At 35.8% G+C, this 14,548-nt stretch overlaps 1 protein-coding gene across 2 annotated transcripts in view; it reads right to left on the reverse strand.

Moving 5' to 3' along the window:
• The window catches only part of BRF2 (BRF2 general transcription factor IIIB subunit), a 50,788-nt gene that overhangs the window by 15,924 nt on the left and 20,316 nt on the right, over positions 1-14,548 (reverse strand). For both annotated transcript variants that reach the window (XM_068110340.2, XM_078774333.1), the window contains exon 3: positions 13,932-13,991. In XM_068110340.2, the coding sequence (XP_067966441.2) occupies positions 13,932-13,991 (60 nt within the window). The remainder of the gene's footprint in view (positions 1-13,931; positions 13,992-14,548) is intronic.

Here is a 14,548-nt window from a genome sequence, read left to right on the forward strand (position 1 = left end):
GCTAGATTCAAGTAAGTTTGTTGATTATTTATTTCAAAACTTTTTGTTCCATTTGAATTCCAGTCTGTTCCTGTTCTAGCATTTACCTTAAAATAGTTCTCCTTTTTAGTGGAGTTTGAAATGATAATCGTATCATCCAAATCATAGATACTATCAATCGCTTCCATACTTGTATTTATATAGTATTAAAATTGTTGAAACCCTGACCCAAGTATTTTAATGATTTTTTGTCGTTCTTGTGAAGATAGTTGAGTTTTACCTTTTTTAATTTCTTTGATTGCTTGTAATTTATGAGACTCCTTTTGAGCATCTTTTATACTCTTTATAGCTCCCGCAACTGAGCCCACAGCAGAAGCAGTTGAACCAATTAGGTCTTTATGTTTAAGGATGGTTGAACCAATACCCATTAGAGTATCAATTATCCCATCTCCTTTATTTCTAAATTGATGTCCCACACCCCGTTGTCTCTTTGGTTTATAGTATCCTCTACCAAGAAACATACCTTCACCCTTATAGTATGGTGAAAGGAACATCCCATCCCCTGTAATTATTTTATATTTTCCCAACTCGTGTTTTCTCACAATAACCATTATTTATTTATCAAAAAAAAACTTCACGAAAGTGAATTCTGATGGATATAATTTCTTCATTAAAGGAGATCATACGATTATCTTGATCGGTTATCCTAAAATTTACTCTGTATATGGTTTTTCCTGACACAGGTAAATAGACAAGATTTTTTTGGTTCCATATTGAATTTATAACCAATCGGTGTTGAGTATGCGCTGAATGAAAATATTGTATTTGTTCTTATTCCATCGTTATAAGCACAATCAATCAAATCACAATGAATTAATACCGAATTTATACCAGAGGATATTTGAATGACATTATCACTGTAAAACATCCCGTTAGTTTCAATCTTTTTTGAAGAGAAACCCAATAGCTCTCTGAACGAATTTTCAATCATGAAATCAACTTTATAATTATTTTTAAGTTTAATAGTTGATTTTGAGGTGTGTTTTTGAATATCTATTACAATATTTTTTGGTTCATCACCTTTTTCTTTCAGAAGGCGAGAGACTTCTGAAGATATTTGAGAAATCTCGTAAGCTCCGGGTGAAACGGTTATAGTTTTATATCCACTTCCTGGATTATAACTAAACTTGTTGTTTTTCTGTGTGATATTAAAAAGGGTATTGTAAGTCTCCATTGACAACAAAGAAGCCTCATATGAGACAAGGGGGTCAAGTTGTAGTGGGTAAGGGAATGAAGCTGTGTAATCACTCGTTGTGAAATTAAAACGAAGAATTGTGCTTCTCATCTTATTTAATATCAAATAAAATATCTTTGTATTGACATTTATTAATTATTTTCATATTCATCAACTGATCTAAAATGGCTGAGGATTCATTAAAATAATTGTTGTTTCCAGCCTTCTTACTACCTAACAACAATAATAGCCTATTAACTAATTGTGATGGGTCATTTGGAAGAAAACTAACACCCAAACCAAGCTTAGTTAAAGCATCAATAATATGTTTCTCCTTCTCATTCTTCTTCCTTTTACCAGCAACAGAAACTCCATAATCAAGTGCATTTAGCAACTCAATATACTCTCTGTCTTCCTCTCTTTCCATATCAAGTGGTTCATCAAAATATTTTGAACCGCTGAATCCGGAGTTTGTTAAAAGAAACATTAATCTTGGAGTTAATTCAACATTTGGTTGAGCAGAACTTAAGAACACCAATTTATCATTAAATATCAATAACTTTTCCTTCACAAGATAGAACTGTGCTGGTTCTTCTGTTGGAATGAGACCAGCTCTGGTTTTTGAATCCGCTGAATATTCATTGTTTTGTAGAGCTTCCACAACATAATTAGGGGGTTGATTTACCTCCTCCAGTTTCCGAAATAATCCTTCATCATCATATTCTAATTCTCCAAGTTCTTGCTCTGTCATTTGACTAAAATCTTTGAGCATTTGAAGTTTTTTCGGAGTAAATTCTACCGTGGGAACTGTAGGTGAAATCGTTTGTTGAGTTTTTAAAAGTGGTTTAAAAAATTTCTCTTGTTTTCTTTCAAAGGCTTCTTCACCAGTTAGTTTCTGTCTCCGTTTCTTCTTTATCTCTTCCTGTTGCTTTACAACTTTTGAAACCAACTCTTGATGTTCTTTAAACTTTCTTGCTCTTTCTTCGGTATTCATCTTCTGTATTTATTTATTGAAAAATATCATTTAATGAATTGTAAAGGTTAATGGGAAAATTTTCCTTTTCTTCGTCATTATAGTAAATGTGTTGAAATAAATCCTTTTCTTTAAATATTTCATCAAATTCTTCATTGGTATTAATATGAGTTGTTATTTCTTCTTCACCAATACTTGTATCTCTGCTTTTCATATGTTTGCGTTGAGTCTCCTCATCGATATCAAAACCGAATGATAAAATCTTAACTCCATCACCACGCAAATGTTTAATAATTTGTCTCATTCCTTCAGGATTAGTTTCTAAAATCCCAAGACCATTAGATTTTACTTTATTTAACTCACTCTTACAATGTGAATATTTTGTAGAACCAAGAGAGACCTCCGCAAATATTTGACCTTTGTTCCTCAATCGCATATGTTCCTCCATTGAAATGTAGTAATAATCTTTCCCTTCTACTTCTCCTGGTCGCATTGCTCTGGTTGTAGTACCTACAAAACGAATCATCGGGTGTTTTTAAAAAAAACTTGCAATCTTTTCATTTTTACTTTTCAAGAGTTTAGATTTATGAAAGTTCTTTCCTGAAGCAGATTTACCCACAAGATTAATAATAATTGTTGTAATTTATGTGTGTAAAATATCAGTTGGTATCTCATCTTGTTTCACAACAATATATTTATATTTTTCAATCGTGTGTTTCATATAATTTTCAAATTCTTTTTTACTACATAACGTCGAGCAATTATCTCTCCAAAAATTATTTACATCTTTTGAATTTAATTTAAATAAAATAAAAGTATTAGCATTGTTTCTTATTGAGCGCCGAGGGAGTTGAAAATATGACTGACTAAGATAAATACAATTACAAGAAGAATGTCTCCCTCTTGTATAGTAGCTATCCATTACTGTTTGGTTTCTCTCATTAACACAATCTTGAGGTGAAGGTACATCATCCGTATTATCACTGAGAATACAAGTTATGGGTTTTGGTTTCGATTTTGATTTCTGTGTATCACAAAATAATTGTATTATATCTTCAATATTACAATCATTTAGTTTGTTTTGAAGTTTAAATAAACCGAAAATGTCTTCCTTTTTAAGACCCACATTAAAACCCTGTGAGAGTAGTTGATACTCGGGTTGAAAACTTGCCTTTGTAAAAATTATTAAATTATCATAATCTAAAAAATTAGGACCAAGGAGCATCTTTAAAAGTAAACAGGTTTTTCCACATCCACTTGAACCAACTATTAGACATCTCAATGAATTTGGAATGTTTTTATGGTTATTAAATTTTATCTTATTTTCCCAAACGGGTAAAAAATCATTCATTTATATATTTGGAAAACAAGTCATCTAACTTTTTTTGAGCTATTTTAGAAACTCTATATTTTATCCTGAGTTCGGGTTTAATTTCAAAATAATTCATTATTTTATTTATATAGTATCTTGTATTAACATTTCCATTAAAATTATTTTGAATAATAAATATCATTAAACCCTTATACATTTCCTCAATACAAATAGTCTCTTCCCTTGAAAGAAATGGTGTATTATCATCACAATACTTAACATTCATCTCTCTTATTAATCTTGTAAAGTAATTCATTTTTGGTTCTAATTTAAAAGAGTTATATATATATATATTTTTTATTATCATTAATTAAAATTAAATCACAGAAAATACATTGTTTATATGAACCCTCATTATTAAGCCCTATTCTATCACAAGCCGGACAATTCTCTAATTTATCATATGGAGAGTCTGGAAATTCTAAATATCCTTCAGAACTTATCATATTTATATGGTAAATTTTTACTTAAACTAAACGCAAGTTTATTCATTAATAAATACAATGTTTCAAAGCACAAAAGACAAATTTCAATCAATCTCTACTTCGGTGAAAGATATAGAAAAATATGTCAACGATGTTAAATTGAACAAAGATAAATATGGAAATTTTTGGGTAAAACCAGTTATGGAAAATAACATGAGCCCCTCTATTTCATTTAAAGGAAGAGCTCTAACTATACCTGGAAAGACATCCATTAAAGTAAATCTAACAAAAGTTTCTCCTCTACTCCTGGCAATTTATTCAAAGCTTGAAAAAGTGATCGATCGCGATACTTTGAAAAAGAATGATAAGACCATCAACAATACTCGTGGAGAAATTTGTATTTACTTTAATAATCCAAAGGGTGTAGATCTAAGTAAAATGAATGATGTTAATATTTCTGGTGAAATGTCATTTCGTTCTATGATAGTTAGAGATTATTTAAAGATAACTTTTGATATTAAAAATGTAGAGATTGAATCTGTTAATGAAAGAAAGTATATAGATATTGATGGGAATATTTTTCCTGCTAATTAAATATGAGTCTTTACAGCAGTGAAGATTTTACTATTTTATTGAACTCGGACGATAGTGATGATAGTATTTCATTGAACCCGGACGATGGTGATGATAGTATTTCATTGAACTCAGATGATAGTTATGATGCTAATAGTTTGTGCTCAAATGATAGTTATGAGAGTAGCTTTATTGATGACTGAGTATGATTCTGAGTATTCATGTGATAGTTATGACTCAGATGATTCTGAGTGAAAAAGTGTTTTAGTTTAAGTATAGTTTCATATATAAAAAGCCTGTAAAAAGGCACTTTCTTCTATAAGTGTTTTACTTTAAGCACAGTTTCATCTTTAAAAAAGCCTCTAAAAAGGTGTTTTACTTTAAGTATAATTTTGCTATATAAATATGATCAAAGCAACGTATTGCGACGTTTGTTAACAAGAATATAAACAATACAAAATACACCTTAAAACTAACAAACACACATTTAATCTACTTCACCTACTAGCTCCTATTCAGAAGGAAACAAAACACTGTTCTGTCTGCCATAAAAATATCCTCAAGAAAGGCTTCGAAATACATCTTAAAACAAATCTACATTTATCAAATTTTATCACAACTAAAAACTCTGATGGCGCATTCAAAGGACATATTAAAATCAGAGTCTTTAACTTCAAACCTCCTGAACCAGAGTCCATAGTTGATGCTGTAGAAATAGTTAAACCTGCTGTTCAAACGTTGATTGAAAAAACACTAAAAGAAATGAAACCACTTAAATTTTATATGGGTGTAAAATTAGAAATGACAAAGGACGAAGGAGTTATAGATACACCATACATGAGAACTGAGCCACACTTTATATCTTCATATCAAGATCTTAAAACATCAGGAGTCTATGATGAACTTATTAAACAAGAGCAAGATGTGGATAATTCAATCGTAGGAAGTGGATTCAATATAGGATTTTTTTTTTACATAGACATTCATATTCTTAAATCAGTTCCTCTAAAAGCTTCTTCTTACATTGATTTACCCAGTGTTATCAAAAATAGAAAAGCAGTTATCAATATCAAAAATAAAGACAATAAATGTTTTCTCTGGTCTATTCTAGCACACTTACATCCTCCACATTTTCATGATGAAAGAGTATCTCATTATAAAAAATATGAGAATACATTAAATACGAAAGATCTAAAGTTTCCTATGGCTTTAAATGATATTCCTAAATTTGAAAAGATGAATAATTTATCAGTTAATGTTTATGGTCTAACAGAAACAAACAACATTCAGGTTTTAAAGCTTTCTGACAATTGTAAACAAACTCATATTAATCTTCTATATTTTAATTCAGAGGAAAATTCACATTATACATACATCAAAGATATTGCTAAATTAATAAAACCACAAGTATGTAAAAGAACAAATAAAATATATATTTGTTTGCGTTGTCTTAACTTCTTCCATACACAAGAAAGATTAGATAAACATTCAAATTATTGTGGTGAACATAAATCAATGGTAATCAATATGCCTAAAGAAGGCTCAAAGATCACATTCAAAGATGAAAAGAAAAAGATCAAACATCCATTTGTTATATATGCTGATTTTGAAAGTATTGTTGCAGACGCGGTTAAAGATGTTATTTTACCGAGAGGTTGGTATTGCCGCGACCGAACAGTTATTCCCCGATTAGAACCCGATTCCACCCAAACGTTGGCCGGATCGCACCGCGGCTGCTCAATGAGGGAAAAGACTAAAACGACGAATGCAAAGAGGAAGACGAAGGCAAAGAAAGGTTTGGAAATACTACTAAATTTATTTACTATTTACACACATAAGCAAAAAGAAAGCAGTCACGTTTATTTACAACACATAAGACGCAGGTGACAGTGCAAATACTAGCTTACCTACAGTCTTAATTAACCCAGGACAGAACAAACAAAAGACAGACTCACGCGGGGAATGTGAGGAATCGCAGGAGGTGGATGGCTGGAGGTGAACGCTTGGTGGAGCCAACACGGAGCTTGGTGGAGCTTTGGTGGAGGTGAATGCTTGGTAGAGCCAACGCAGAGCTTGTTGGAGCCTTGGTGGAGGTGAACGCTTGGTGGAGCCAACGCGGAGCTTGGTGGAGCCTTGGTGGAGGTGAACGCTTGGTGGAGCCAACGCGGAGCTTGGTGGAGGTGAACGCTTGGTGGAGCCAACGCGGAGCTTGGTGGAGCCTTGGTGGAGGTGAACGCTTGGTGGAGCCTTGGTGGAGGTGAACGCTTGGTGGAGCCAACGTGGAGCTTGGTGGAGCCTTGGTGGAGGTGAACGCTTGGTGGAGCCAACGCGGCTGGTGGGGGGTTGGTGTGACGGGTTCTCTCTCCTTCCCTCACAAGCTTCAGGACTCTTTCTCTCTCTTTCTTAGTCCCACCCAGTCCAACAACTTCCTCTCTTGCTTAGTCCAACTCAAGGCCTTTCTGTCTTCTGATCTCCTCCCTCCTCGACTCTCTCTGGGGGCCTCTGCCTCGGGTTATATAAGCCCCCCCCCTTGACCCTTTGCGAACCTCCCCAAAACGTTCTCTCTCCGCCCTCTAAAGCCAACCCCTCTTTCTGGGTTGGTCGGCAAGGGCTGGTTCACTCCTCCCCTCTATGACGAGGTGGGGACCCGCCTTTCTTCCCCAACCCTGCCTCGTGGTCAATGGCGGATGAAGGGAAAACCACCCAAAATGCAGTTGGCAATTGACGAAAAGGGGGAATGGAGGTTTTGGGAATGGGAATGAAGGGAATCTATCTCTTTCACTTGGTGCAATGGAGTACTTCTATTAATGGGAGACACAGCCTTACCCTAAAACACAGAATAAGATATAACTATCGAACAGGGGTATTCTATGATTGGCTGACGTGTATGCTTGTGGACTAATTATGGGACGCCCTTTTGACCTTTACACAGCTCCGGAGGCAGGAGGCGCAGACTCAAGCAATATTCATCACCAATTTACCACAATACAACACAATCAAAAAAAATACAGTCCTCATATCCGCAACAGTATTCTAGAAAAAATAGATACTGCTTCTCCAGATCCAAAAGAATCATACACAAATAAATACCAAAAACATACTCCTTGCGGTTTTTGTTATTATATCAAATCATCCGTTGGTGATAAATATAACAAGTTAGAGGAGTATAGAGGCTCAAATACCCCAGAGGAGTTTGTGAAACGACTAGAAAAAGACTGTGTTCGATTAACCAAGATAATGAGAGAAACCAATAAACCAATGTCCTTGACGAGTGAACAGAAAAGGGAATTTAGAAAAAACAATGTTTGTCATATTTGTGAGGAAAAAATTGGTGAAGGTCTAAAGGTTAGAGATCATCGTCATCTCACTGGTAAATATAGAGGTCCGGCTCATCAAAGTTGTAATATTAATTATAAACTCCCCTCTTTCATTCCTGTCTTTCTTCATAACAACGCTCATTATGATACGCATCTATTTATTAATGAACTTTCAAAGACATCTGGACACATTTCAGCAATTCCAAACACGGATCAGAAATACATTTCATTCACAAAAACAATTCACACATCTCCTATTACTCATATCAGATTTCTTGATACATTTAAATTCATGGCAAGTCCATTGGCTAACTTGGTTCAAAATCTAAAAGAGTTTCCATGTCTTTCAGAGTATTTTTCAGATAAAGATTTTCTAACACAAAAGGGAATTTACCCCTATGACTATATGGACTCATTTGAGAGATTCAATGAAACACAACTTCCTTCAAAAGAAAATTTCTATAACAAATTAAACAAGTCATATATCTGATAAAGATTATGTACACGCACAAAATGTTTGGGAAAAATATAACGTCAAGAATCTTGGCGAGCATCACGATTTGTATCTCAAAACTGATGTGCTTTTATTGGCCGATGTATTTGAAGCCTTTAGATCTGTTTGTCGCACTGGATATGGATTGGATCCTGCTCACTACTACACAGCACCTGGATTGGCTTGGAGCGCGATGTTGAAAATGACAAAACAAGCTTTGGATTTGATAACCGATGTCGATATGCTTTTGATGATTGAAAAGGCAAAAAGAGATGGAATTTCACAAGTCTGCTCGAGTAGATACGCAAAAGCAAATAACAAATATCTTCCAAATTATGATTCAACGAAAAAGAGTTCTTACTTGATGTACTATGACGCGAACAACCTGTATGGCTGGGCAATGTCTCAGGCTCTTCCTTATGGAAAACTTAGATGGGTAAAGGAAAAAGACTACAAAAAGGTTTTACAAGATGTATGTATCTCTGCACAAAAAGAATTGGATGAGTCAAAAGTTGGTTATTATTTTGAGGTCGATTTAAAATATCCTGAAGAACTTCATATCAAACATAAAGATCTTCCATTTGCTTGTGAGAAAGAAAGTCCAAAGAAAGAATGGTTGAGTGATTACCAACGATCGTTTGATATAGGTGAATCAACAGAAAAATTACTTACTACATTATATAACAAGAAAAATTATGTTCTACACCAAAGAAATTTGCGACAATATTTATCAAAAGGTCTAAGAGTCGAGAAGATCCACAGGGTTCTAAAGTTCAATCAAAGTCATTGGCTAAAGGAGTACATTGATTTGAATACACAAAGAAGAACAGAGTCAAAAACAGATTTTGAGAAAGACTTTTATAAATTGATGAATAATGCGGTCTTTGGTAAGACCATGGAGAACATGAGGAAAAGACAAAATATCAGACTAGCAACATCCTGGGAACAAGCATCAAAATTAATTAATAGACCGAGTTTTACTCGAGCTGAGGTCTTTACTGAGAACTTTTGTGCCTATTTTGTATTTGTTTTTGTTTTGTGTTTGGTTTGTATTTGTATTTTTTGTATTTGTTTTTGTATTGTATTTGTGACACTTTGACTATTTGTGACTATTTGACTTTTTGACTTTGACTGGTTTGACTATTTGTGAGGTTTGTATTTGTGACATTTGATTAGAGAGTATTGAAATGGACAAACCTATTTATATTGGAACATCAATTCTTGATTTATCAAAGTCATTAATGTTTGATTACTTTTATAATAACTTGAGGAAGAAATATCAAAATGATGTTAATCTACTTTATATGGATACAGATAGTTTTATTTTGAAAATTAATACTGATGATGTTTATTCAGACATGAAAGAGGACATTAATATCTATGATACAAGTAATTACAGTCCAGAGAGTGAGTTGTTCTCTTCTAAAAATAAACAGGTGATTGGAAAGTTCAAGGATGAATTAGGAGGATATGTTATGAGTGAATTTGTGGGATTGAGGTCAAAGGCTTATGCTTATAAATACATTGTGAATAACGTTTAAAAGACTGATAAGAAGTTAAAAGGTGTAAAGAAAAATGTTATTAAAGAAACAATAAACTTTAAGGATTATTATAACTGTTTAACAACAAAGAAAGAAGAGTTTAGAAAGATTAATGGAATAAGAAGTTATAAACATCAATTATATACAGAAGAGATAAATAAGAAAGCATTAGGAGCTTTTGATGATCAGAGGTTTATTTTAGAAAATGGAATTGATAGTCTCCCTTATGGTTATATAAGTATATAAGTGATAAGTTTAAAAGGGGGTTAGGGATTTTAACGGGCTACCGCCGCCTTTTTTTACTATTATATAAATGATAGAACCAAGTATCAACCAGACTAAAGAGTGGAGGTGTAATCAACCTTGGTATATAAATGGAAAACATAATGAATGTGAAAAATATCAAATAAGACTTATTGAAAAGGCAACTGGTAAAAAAGTTCACAAAACAAATAAGAGAATTAATTTAAATACCGGTGAGTTGAGTAAAAAAGATGGAAATATTTTTGAGTGGACAGAAAACTTTGATGGTTGTCAGGAAAATATATACTCTAATTTTAAAATGGTGTGTGGCACAGGAGGCGCTCAGACAAGAACATTAAGGGAGGTTTATCATTTTATCTTAGCTCAGTTAAAATATCTTGAGAAAGAACCAAACTCAAACATATACTTTGTTAATGTATTAGATGGTGAAGAGAGTTGTAGGAGAATTAAATTATTTCCCACACATAAACAAATATTTGTAGGATCATTGTTTCAGTGGTCTACAAAACAACAATGATCATTGATAGTAAGAGTAAAAGGCCCATAAGACCAAGGGGGGGGGGGCAGGAATAGAGGTGTTTATGGGAAATGAAGAAAAGTGATGGTGAGAGGAAAATTTACATGTAAGTGAATGGAGATTTGGAGGTTCAATGAAGGATTGGTTCCAAGCTGTTAGTGTTCAGCCTGGTACATCAAGATGGGTTTACCATTCAGCCCTAGCTCAATTAAAATATCTTCATTATGTATTAGCCCAAGTAGATTAATTGGCTCATAAGGCCAATAAGCTCATGGTTCAAAAGGCCAAAAGGCTCATAGAGTCTTTTGGATTAATAGGGGTGTTTTCCAAAAGTGGGAAAAGACAGGGGGGTAAACGACATTAGATAGGGATTTCCCATGTTAAATGGGTTTGTCCCAGGAACAACATTTATCATCTACTTATATACTTATACAAAATCCCATCACTGGTTCACAAGTTAGCTTGGTGACAGAATTTTTACCTAACGAGACCTCTGACCTTTGACCTCTTGACCCCATAATCTAATCAATTAATCTTTGCATCATTATACATACTTCTATCAAGTATGACTCGTTCCCTTCAGCCATTCTTAAGTTATCACAGTAATGAAAATCTTTTGCCGACTCTGACCTTCGACCGATTGATGACAAAATCCACTTGGTTTATCTTTCCATCATAATATATACTTATACCAAGTTTGCTCAAAATCCCATCACTAGTTCACAAGTTAGCTCGGTAACATTTTTGTCCCCCGTCGCACAGCGTAGCGAAAGGGGGACTATGGCTTTCCCCTCCGTCCGTGTGTCCGTCCGTCCGTGCGTGCGTGCGTGCGTGTTTGCGTGCAGGCGTGCGTGCGTAAGCGAAGGACCGCATTCGAATTTGGTGTGAGGGTGCAACGCACGTCAAAATCCAAGATGGCCGCCACCATGTATGTCTGATGCCATGTATGTCTGAACCTTGTGAGATGAATATCTTGAAAAATAAGCGAAGTAGCAACTTCTAATCTGGTGTGTGGGTGTATCGAGGCACAAGGAAGAACGCTGTTTAAAATTGGGTCGCCACGTCAAAATCCAAGATGGCCGCCACCATATATATGTCTGAAACTTGTGAGCGAAATATCTCGAAAAAAAAGCGAAGTACCAACTTCTAATTTGGTGGGTGGGTGTATCTAGGCACAAGGAAGGACGCTGTTTAAAATTGGGTCGCCACGTCAAAATCCAAGATGGCCACCACCATGTATGTCTGAACCTTGTGAGATGAATATCTTGAAAAATAAGCGAAGTACCAACTTCTAATTTGGTGTGTGGGTGTATCTAGGCATCAGGAAGAACGCTATTTAATATTGGGTCGCCACGTCAAAATCCAAGATGGCCACCGCCATGTATGTCTGAACCTTGTGAGATGAATATCTTGAAAAATAAGCGAAGTACCAACTTCTAATTTGGTGTGTGGGTGTATCTCGGCATAAGGAAGACCGCTATTGTAAATTGGGTCGCCACGTCAAACTCCAAGATGGCCGCCACCATATATATGTCTGAACCTTGTGAGTGAAATATCTTGGAAAATAAGCAAAGTACCAACTTCTAATCTGGTGTGTGGGTGTATCTAGGCACAAGGAAGAACGCTATTGAAAATTGGGTCGCCACGTCAAAATCCAAGATGGCCGCCGCCATGTATGTCTGAACCTTGTGAGCGGAATATCTTGAAAAATAAGCGAAGTACCAACTTCTAATCTGGTGTGTGGGTGTATCTAGGCATAAGGAAGAACGCCATTGAAAATTGGGTCGCCACGTCAAAATCCAAGATGGTCGCCTCCATGTATGTCTGAACCTTGTGAGCGAAATATCATATCATGTTTTCTGCTTCTTCCACTTTGTCAACTCATATCACTTCACCAACGGGGGACCTAGGCGTAACGCTTGTTTTTTTTTTTAACTTAACGGGACCACTGCCCTGTGACCTTTGACCTCTTTGCCCCAAAATCTAATCAGTTCATCTTTACATTATTATACATACCTGTACCAAGTTTGTACCAAGTTTATACAACAGAATGGATCTGGACGCAACACAACAAAAGGAAAAACAAAGCGGGGGAAAGGTAAACAGCAGGGCCGAGGAACAAAATAGACAGACAGACAAATAAGGGATGCAAGTAAGATTGAGGGGTAGAGGAAGATCCAGGGGGTGGACAAGATAGATACAGGAGCAAACTCTCTGGAAGGAAAAACTGAAATTTTGAGGGAATAGGGTATGGTTTAACGGGGGTAGAAAAAATCATGGTTTTGAATGGGGGAGAAGCTGTCTTAAAAACCTAGAGGGAAGAATGAGATTTAAAAGAATTTGGAAGTTGGTAACACAGGTGGAAAATCAAAGAGGAACAAATGAGTGGAGGTGAGCAGTGATTCTGGATTTTGGGAGTTTAATCAGAAGGTGGTTGATGGTGGAGAACGTGCATACTACAGAAACATGGGGCGTGAGAGAGTGTGGGGGGGGATGGGGGGGGGGGAGATTAAAGCATTCTGTTGAGAGCCACATGTTGGCTGTGAGAATAAAGGAAGCAGTAAGCCGTGTGTCGATTTGGCCTTGGATTCCATTCGCACACCGTTTGGAGCTCGTATGGTGGGATGCCAAACTGTATCGTAAGCTTGATACATGTCCAGAGAGATGGCCACATACACACATGTTGCAGGCCTTGTGGTAAAATACGAGGTTGCCTTCGGTCAGACTTGCCTTCCAGGAAGGCAAATCAAGGCAACTGTTGTTTCAAGGAAATTGCCTCACCACAGGATTCAGTGTACCATGGGCGGGATTAATGGGTATGATAACTGAAGACGAGATGGGATGAATCGGTGCATAACATCTGTCATATTTTTCAGGGAATGACATGGAAAGACTAGACAAGGGATGCCCAGTCTGCAGTTGACTTTGTAGGCCAGCTTTAACAAATGGTCAGCCCGGGAAATGCCACGACTGACAGTGAGACGTAGACGTTCAACAGACTGAAATAGCTGATCGTGAAATTAGATCGGTGGATCCATCTGACAATCAATCATTGGTGCAAGATGGGCTACATTTGCCACAGTAGCATTTTTTTTAAAGTCGTTAAATTATTTCGCACACCATTGCTCTTTATCTTTCACGAAGATATATTTTGATACTTAAAGGAACATCCACATAAAATGCAAAATTGTTGCAATGACATTTTCAAAGGAATGCAATAGTATTAAGCAACTGATTACTCACCATGCTGCAAACAACGGGTGATACTGGCACTATCACCTACATCAGCGACAAAAGTTAAACCTGAAAGATGAAAACAAAAAAAACAAAAAATAATACATTACATTGCCACATCATCACGCTGTATTGTCAATCATCCCACTATCATGCACAATTTTTTGAGATATCATGCTCTACATGATGCCCAATCCCAAGACTTTGTGATGCCCAAGACTGCAAAACCTGCTGTTGACATTTCAAGAGCGCGATCACTAAAGTTGCGTGGAATCTGGTCTTTTACCTGCGTTTTAACTCCAGTAAAACACACTAATGGATAACCCGGGCACAAATGATTCCATCGGCCGCCTTCGAGGGTCTCAAGAAGATTATTCTCATTTTACGTTATCAGGGTGTTGTTGAAGTGATAACGACAGTATTTGTGAGTAATAGAGGAATAACACAAAGTTGGAACTGTTTTTCAATGATAAAAATACGAGTTTCCTTCCAAGAAACGTCAACATCGTCAAAAAACTCCCTCACTCTTTTCAATCCCACTCCTCCCTCCAGGTCTTGAAAACAGCTGTTCACCACCATCTCTTATCTTCCCCCACCCAAAACCTTGATCTTTTCTACCCCCGCTA

Source organism: Myxine glutinosa, chromosome 3 (assembly GCF_964187855.1).
Source record: "Myxine glutinosa chromosome 3, kmMyxGlut1.1, whole genome shotgun sequence".
Lineage (NCBI taxonomy): Eukaryota > Metazoa > Chordata > Myxini > Myxiniformes > Myxinidae > Myxine > Myxine glutinosa.